The 8,380-nt window shown below is 34.4% G+C and overlaps 1 protein-coding gene across 2 annotated transcripts in view; it reads right to left on the reverse strand.

Moving 5' to 3' along the window:
* Nucleotides 1-7,844, reverse strand: part of LOC111465165 (serine/threonine-protein kinase BLUS1-like) — a 12,357-nt gene extending 4,513 nt beyond the window's left edge. The window contains exons 1-11 of one of the 2 annotated variants that reach the window (XM_023109475.1): nucleotides 7,515-7,844; nucleotides 5,754-6,008; nucleotides 5,517-5,641; nucleotides 5,366-5,410; nucleotides 2,630-2,711; nucleotides 2,462-2,530; nucleotides 1,706-1,876; nucleotides 1,570-1,635; nucleotides 1,072-1,140; nucleotides 888-950; nucleotides 443-732 (exon numbers count right to left, since the gene is read on the reverse strand). In XM_023109475.1, coding sequence (XP_022965243.1) covers nucleotides 443-732; nucleotides 888-950; nucleotides 1,072-1,140; nucleotides 1,570-1,635; nucleotides 1,706-1,876; nucleotides 2,462-2,530; nucleotides 2,630-2,711; nucleotides 5,366-5,410; nucleotides 5,517-5,641; nucleotides 5,754-6,008; nucleotides 7,515-7,688 — 1,409 coding nt within the window. In that variant the 5' untranslated portion in view covers nucleotides 7,689-7,844. Of the gene's footprint in view, nucleotides 1-442; nucleotides 793-887; nucleotides 951-1,071; nucleotides 1,141-1,569; nucleotides 1,636-1,705; nucleotides 1,877-2,461; nucleotides 2,531-2,629; nucleotides 2,712-5,365; nucleotides 5,411-5,516; nucleotides 5,642-5,753; nucleotides 6,009-7,514 lie in introns of both variants that reach the window. The other variant, XM_023109474.1, reaches the window with a different exon arrangement.
* Between the last annotated feature and the right edge of the window lie 536 nt (nucleotides 7,845-8,380).

The following is an 8,380-nucleotide window of genomic DNA, read 5'->3' on the forward strand; positions in this document are numbered from 1 at the left end:
AAAAAAAAAAAAAAAAAAAAAAAAAAAAAAAAAAAAAAAAAAAAAAAAAAAAAAAAAAAAAAAAAAAAAAATCCTCTTTCCGTTTTAATGACATAATCCATATAGCACCAATAGGGTTTTAACTGGAAGGAGGGATGTGAGGCTGACACACAGCAGGAAAGGACAACAGATAAAACTACAGGGTTTTTTTTTCCCAAGTAGAAGGTTTGCAGACATTTTTCTTTCTTCGAAATGAAAGTTAGATTCTAGTGCATTATTCTCGATTTACATCAGCACAAAAACGTTGTAAGTAGGAAGTACATTCCTGTTTATGCAATGAGAAAAAGGAACAAGGAATTGTACAGGAGAGTATAAACATAACTCATGCGTATGAAAATCATCTCAAGAAGCAACATGAGCAAATGCTGAGACTAACAAATATGAAACCATCAAAAGTACAAACCTCTCAGAGCCTCGCACTCTTTCTGACAAAGAATGACTGAGCACAATACCGGGCAGAATTGGACCACTTTGAGTTTGACGACCTTTTGGCATTTGAGTTTTGGGCTTGCCTTGTACAATGTCTTGGCCAGAGGTAGATGCTTCTGCTTCAGTGCTCGTTCCATTTCTATTCCATCCAGTTTTTTCTTGCAACCCACCTTTCAGCATATCATTTTCCATAAAGTTTCCCTTTTTGCTCAAGCACTCCACTTGTGGCAATCCCTGACCACTTGCCCCTGCTCCATGTTCATCCTGAGATGATTCATTACATGAATTGAAATTCCTCAAACTAGATTGAGGGCAAAAAGCATCCTGGCAATTACAAAGTCTACAAATGAGCACATAAAAACTGATTGAATACTTAATGAACTTGTAGAAAGAAAAAGTTGGAGTTAGAAACTCTAGACCTTAACACTACAAGAATTTATACTCTCCTCCTCTTCCTTCATCTCTGCCATATCATTATTCACCTATTCATAAATATAAAAAAAAATCAAGGATAGAACTCAGATTCACTGACTAAAGACCAGTAACCGTAATCAAGTTAATTTTAATATGGTTAATAGCGCAGCAAGGAGAAGTGACACTTACCAGGGAAGCTTGGGCTTTCAAATCCTCAACATCAAAGTTCCATGCACTAACTCCTCGCTGGTACTCACTCTGGTGAAATCAAGACGTGATTCATCCAGTAAGAAAGAGTTCAAAAGACGAAAAAAAACTGTGCACGGTGAAAAAAGTTTAAGAATCCCCCTTTTTCTTGATAGAAAAAAATTGGAGATCTGTTTTTAATGTATTCTTAGAAAAGAATAGACCAAGAAACCACCAGGTACAAACAAAATAAAGAGATAAAGCGGATCCGTTAACTGTCTTCGCAGAAACAATATCAACACTTGCTGTAAATGCTTGCAAAAACTCAATTATATAGGATACACTCCTTGAGTTAAAAATGAGAAGAAAGATCTCACCAAATATTCACGGACAAAAGGTGCTATAAAATGAATTTAACTTGAACAAGCAGTACTGGACTGATTTTTATATATATATAAATCCATTAAGAGTGGATAAATGGCTTAAAGAAATATTTACAACCTGTGATAATGCTTCTTGCTCTGATGAAGGCATTTTTTTTAAGGCTAGCTGGGCAGCATCTTTAAGCTGCATATCAGATAATCCATCAGATTAACGAATCCATGACATAATTGTTGTAAAGCAGTAGAGAGGTTACCTGGAGGTCCTTTACACGATGTGAAAGTGGAGGCAAGTTAGCGAATAGTTTCTTCAAAGAAAGCTCTGGAGGCTTTGCATGCTTGAAAAATGAGTGCTTTAAAAGTTTTTCAGCTGTTGGCCTCTTCGTTTGATCTTTCACCAGGCACATTGCAACCATTTCTTTAAAAGACTGATTACAACTGGAAATCTTCTAATTAGAATACATCTATTAAACATTTACTAAGTATGATTCATGGCTTTGGTCCAGCAACCTGTAACCATTTAATATGTAGTAGACCTAAGATGGAATTACTGGCACGCTTAAAGAAAAATAAAGAATTTCCACACAATGGAAAATCAATCTGTTATTGAGTTTAAAGAACGTATAAACAATAAACAATTAGCTGAAAACCAGGCTACGCAAATATAAATAAATAGATGAATCAAAGCTACAAAAGACAGAAAGATAAAAAAACAATTTTTTTGTGGGCTTGGTTTGATCTCAATAGTCAGTATTAGACCCTGACAAATGCTAAAGCTTTAGAACATAGTAGTTAACTAGGGCCTACATTAGAAATGTTGGCATCAACTAGAATGGGAAGCCTACCTAAAATTAGGCAGCATAATCCCAAGCTCCATAGAACACATAGGGGAAATATACTCAAAACAAAAGCAACAAATGAACTTGTCATCAATATATAACAGTATTTAGCATACTAATATAACTGAGTAGTTCATTCAAAAAAAAAAAAAAAAACCAACGAAACACCTATACCTTAGAGAACCTTTTATCTCTATCATAATCCAGCCCAGGAGGGGCATTTTGTATGGTCATAAGAAGCACCTATTAAGAAAACAAGGGAAAAGGAGACAAAAAAAAACTGTCAGATGGTGGAAATAAAAATATTGCGGATAAAGCTCAGGTATATGAAAGTCAACATACCTTCATTGGAGGATATTTTGAAAATGGTGCATGACCATGAGCCAACTCCAATGCTGTAATACCAAAGGACCAGATATCAGCCCTGCACATAATAATGAAAGGAATTGATGAGAGGACATCCTATATTCTTCTGGGAGAATTTGATACTCCATAGTGAAGGGAGGAGAAACGAGAATCCTATACCCATGTTACTATTGAGCATTAGCATGCAAAAGTAAGCACACTAATTTGTTTATTTAGTTCAATCGACGTTAATTATTCATATTTATAGTAAGAAATAATTAACTCAAATTCATTATAAGTAATTTATGCAACAAACATTGCTAAAAAAATTAATTTACTTATTAAAAACATTGTTATATTTTAGTCAATAAACAAATGATACATTTTAAAAATCTCAGTCATAAACACCAACCAAGGTCGTTCCATTCCAAGCATCATATTTGAAGTTTCAAAGTTATTTCAGTTTTCTATTGGAACTGCAAACTATCTTTGCTTTGAAGAAGTCGGAAAAATTAGAAGGCCATTAACAAATAAACATTGTTGGCCAAGTAACAGTAGACATACATAAATAATGAACCCCATAATGATGTTTAAAATAAAATCCAAGCAATACTCTACTGTGATGTATACAGCTAAAACCATGAGTGCCACCAATATTCAGCATTTTCAACATTGCAACATGTTTTGCACAATGGAAACGTAGCCCTCTTGACATATTGCTCTGAAGATTCCCAGTTAAATCTAGTCAACTTTGCATAAGATAATTGCTAGCATTTATGGGATGGTGACAATGATTTCAGGCAACTAACTCAGTCCTTGGTTGAAAATAAGCAAATTCAAAAGAACTGATGAGAATTCCTAGTCAATTAAGATGGGGAAAGGTAAAAGAATTTTTTGGAATGATAGCTCCATCTTGGGTGGAGAGCCAGGTAATTGGGTGAAGGTTTCCTAGGTTTATAAATATTGCAGCGGATATTTATGGCAAGCCAGAGTGTGCGCTTTGTTGTGGGGTTTACAGGGGAGAGACATAATAGAATCCTTATGAGGGATTGAAAGGAATCTTGTGACGTTTGGTCCCTCGTGAGGTTCAGTGTTTCTCTTTGGGTGTCGATAACAAATTTCTTTTGTAATTATTTACTAGGACTTATTTTTCTTGATTTGATCCCTTTTGATATGAAAACCCTAGTCAATTGAATCTAAGAACCTCATAATCTTCATGGATATGCAAACCCCTAGATCATAGCTACTAAAACCCCCAAATCAAAATGATTTCATCCCAAATGATTGTAGCTTTTGGGAGTTTGATCTAACAACCTTATTGAGGAATAAGACTTTTAAATCTAAACATCCAAGAAACCCAAAACGATAAGAATCACACCAAGGGAGAGTAAGATTTGGATTCTTTTGTTGGTGTGGAATCTTTGCTTTAGTGGCTGAACAACATAAAAAGGTTACGATTTGGATGTCCAAACTTGGCTCTAAATCCCAGCTGCTTTGTCCTTTGCCTAAAAGCAGAATAACCTCAAAATCACTTGTTTTTTTTTTTTCAGTGCTTCTTCAGTTTGAAACTATGGTCTCTTCTATTCTCCTCTTCCGGAGTTTCTGGGGTGCTTCTTGGTTCTGTCAAAGAAAACACAGAGCATTTGTTCTGTTCACCTAAGAGACCTGCATAGAGAATATGTTCTGCAGCCACGGTTCAAAGGAGAGGCCCAGATTTGGTCGCTAAATACACTAGATGAATTTATTTGGGAAATGTGGGAAGAAAGAAATTGGAGGATTTTCGAAGGAAGAAGTGTGAGCTGGGAAGATGTCATAGGTTCATCAAAATTTCAAGCTCTAGATTGGTGTGGGTTTCTATATTTCCTATCAGTCTACTCATTTCATGGATTTTAAAATAAACATTGAATATACATACTTGTTTGTTTTACCAATTTTCAATTTTTAAAACTCAGGAAGTGACTTTCGGAACTTCAAAATCCATCCAACCTGAGTTTTCTAATACCCTTCATATTAGTGAGACTTTTATGCATAGGAGATGAAGAGTTAAAACATAACCTAATTAGTTAACCATTACTAATTATTTTTAATTAATATCAATATATTATTTAGACTTAACAAATTTTAACTAATACATTTATAAGTAATATTTATTAATACTTTAATTCATTTATGTTTATTTAATTATCTTTACAGATTAAATTAAATCATTTAATTTCTGGATAACTTGTAGTTAATATTTTAATATAAAATTATTTTTTATTTTAATTAATTAAAATAATAGTACTTTGAAACTTCTGATTTCATTAATTTCTTCTCTTACATTTAATTAATTCATTAAATAAATAAAATTCTCGTGAACAAACGTTATAAAAAAAGTATAATATTTAATCCCAAATATTAATTCTCTTGCATATCGAAACATAGATAATTAATGTCCCAAATATTTAATATTCATACTCATCCAAAAAAAATCATGATCCAAACAAGCCATATAAGAGAGGGTAAATCTAGTGTGGTTGTATCTTCTCGTCTTATTAATAAAAATTCTTTCTAACTTAAAAAAATTACTTGCCCCAATGGAAATCGGAAAAGCAAGTAATAGATATAAGGATGTAGAACTCTATAGTATGCCCTCAACAACATGAAACAAAAAAAACTATTGAATCATTGTGAGAATAACCCTACTAATTGCATGATAATATTTAATCTGAAGTCTAAATCAAACAAACTCACTTGGAATCATAACCCGTTCCTGGTTGAAATACCTCCGGCGCCATCCTAAGAAAAAAGTTAGATTGGTCGAGTGTGAATAGTTGGTGGTAAATACTTGGTGATAATAAAACATGAGAAGGTTAAAAGTATTCGTTGAAAAAATAAATCTTACCAGCATGGGGTTCCCGTGAAGGTATTTCTGGCGCGCTGTCTATCGCCTGTTTCAAACATGCAAGCTGAAACACCAAAATCAGCAAGCTTCACAGCCCCATTACTATCAAGTAGTATATTTCCAGCCTGCAAACAGAGATATTAAAAGATGATAAAATAAGAGCCTTCTCATTATATGGTTAAGCTTGAAGCGGGAAGGGGACAAAACCAAGAATTAATGTGAATGGAGTTAATAGACCTTCACATCTCGATGTATGTGTCCCTGGCGATGAAGGTACTCCAAAGCTTTAAGAGTCTCTTTCAGGATAGAACAAATAGCAACCTCTTCAAAGCCATCTGAGTACGCTGTCTTCATTAGGTGCAAACAAGAACCCTCTGCCATGAATGGCATGACAACCCAAAGGTCTCGTTCAACAACAAATGAACAATAAGCCCTTACAATGTTAGGATGATCTATCAAACTCATTGTTTGAGCCTCCCTACGTATATCATCCTGTCAAAGTTGGACTCTGAGTAAGCATTTAAAGCTAAAACAAAGAGGGTAGAGAACGAAATCTGAAAAGGGTACTGAAAAATATGAGAAACACCAATAAATTACATTAGGAAACCACAATACAATAATCCACTGGTTCAAAATAATGTTGTGTGCAGAAACCAGCATCTAAAAACAAAATGCCTTTGAGGATATCAAAGAGCCCGATATGATTATCATCGTGAGTGCTAAAAACTTTAAGGGGCCATCTTCGACCAAGTGTGGTTTTCATAATTTTTTTTGTTTGTGAACTGGATTGGTAATCCATTACTTCTTGTAATTGCTTTTTGTAGAACTCTTTTTAGCCTTCCTATAGGCATGCACGCATGCACGTATAGAGACAGGGGCTGGAGTGTATGTAACAAACCTCTAGTAGCTACCGATGATGATATAAAAAGGGGACCCTGCATATCTTTACCATTATCACTTCAAAAAGTATTTCACAATCAAGAGATGGGAACCAAGACCTACTTTCAGTGAATTACTCACTCTATTGTCTTGTCACTTTGGGAGAAACTTTGGAAGGTTGTTGATTATATCTGGGTTCCAGCCAGATGATATGAGCTCATTTCCCGTCCTTTTTCTTATGTACCAACAATACTACCTTATCAAAAAAGTTAGAGAAGCTAGGGGGAAATTTTCGTAACTTCGGTCGTTTTACGGTAGCAGAAAATATAGAAGCCACTCCTTAGGGAAGTTGGTTTGTTCTATTTAATATGGTGTTGACAAAACATATTGACTAGGTTTCTACTATCTAACATTTCTTGCAGCCTTCAGAATAACTCAACCCCGACCCCATGCTGAAGTCACTCCGTTCTTGAAACTCCTAATAGAAAATGGAAATATTGCTCATCCTGAACTTTTCTTGACGTAATTTATATCCCACATCCACAGCATACATTTTCTTCAGTAATATTCATATCCATTTAGCTCAAAGGCTCAAATTTTCCGATTAGAAAAGTACTACAAATTTCTAGTTAAATATTTGTGAAAGTAAAAAACTAGGCCCCTGTTCCTTGCTTGCCGGTGTAGCGTGAATCAATCGCAAGAATAATGGAACCGGGAAACAGTCAAACTGAAGTCACTTCAGTTTATATACATAAACTAACTTCACGAGAAACCACAAAAGTTGTCGTGTACAATTATGCTCATATCCCCCGAAATTTCACCAACAAATATAAAAGCTCAAAACTACAGAAATTTAACAAATCCTACATCACAAAAGGATGAAAGAAAACATATGTAGTAAAAGGTACCAAATTATCATGGCGTTAAGCAAATCAGCAAGCACCTCTTCACCCCCACATGAACACAAACTATCCAAATCAATAACAACTCAAACCCGATCTTAAACAAACAAAGCCGGAAGGTCAATTAAGCAATTACAGAAACACAAAATTGAGCTAATTAACAACAATTCAGAGCAGAAACAACAGAAGGAGCAATAAAACAAGAGAGAAAACTCACAAAATTACTATTGCAGCGATCAAGATCCAAACATTTGATGGCGACAACTTCATTAGACGGAGTATAGATCGCTCTAAAAACAGTGGCACTAGCACCATAACCAATCTCTTCAAGAAGCTTATAATCAGTCGAATTGGCGCTGTAAGTTCTTTGCCTTCCCCCCATACTGCCCATAACCTAACGAAAACTTGACAACCACAAAAAAACTTCGATCGGAAAACCACTGTAGAGTGGAATATCAGTGAGAATAAGGTGTCACGAGGTGTACTGCTAAAGTATCAGGTCGTTGACCGCCATTGAAGGGGTAGAGAGAGAAAGAGGAAGAGGATTTGGGGGTGAAGATGCAAATAGAGAGAGTTAAAGGGTGATGACGTGTCAACGGCCCACCAAGGACCAAACCGGCCCATTGGTTTACCAAACGTCTGATGTTTTAGCTAAAAATATCATTTAAAATTAATTTATAATCTATGTTTTGAAACCTCTAATTAAATATTATTTTGATTCTTTTAGTTTTAGTTCTAATTCATTCATTGAGTTTTCTACTTTTAAAATTTTCATTTTAGCCCGGGTAATTTAAATAAAGTCATTTTAGTTCCAGTACTTTCAAATGTTGTTCATTTCGATCTTTGTACTTTCAGAATGCTCGTTTTTTAATATCGATTTAGATAACTTTTAGGATTATTTTGAATCTCAAGCTTTGTTGGCTAGTCTGCCCTTTCGTTTAGGAAGTTACAAAAACCGAATATTTTAATATTCTCTTTTGGTTTCCAAATTTAACACTTCTATAATGTAAATCTTAGATCTCGAGGTTATTTTTGCCTTTTTTTTTTTTTTTTTTTTTTTTTTTTTTTTTTTTTTTTTTTTTT

This window comes from Cucurbita maxima, unplaced genomic scaffold (assembly GCF_002738345.1).
Source record: "Cucurbita maxima cultivar Rimu unplaced genomic scaffold, Cmax_1.0 Cma_Scf00028, whole genome shotgun sequence".
In the NCBI taxonomy this organism is placed as follows: domain Eukaryota; kingdom Viridiplantae; phylum Streptophyta; class Magnoliopsida; order Cucurbitales; family Cucurbitaceae; genus Cucurbita; species Cucurbita maxima.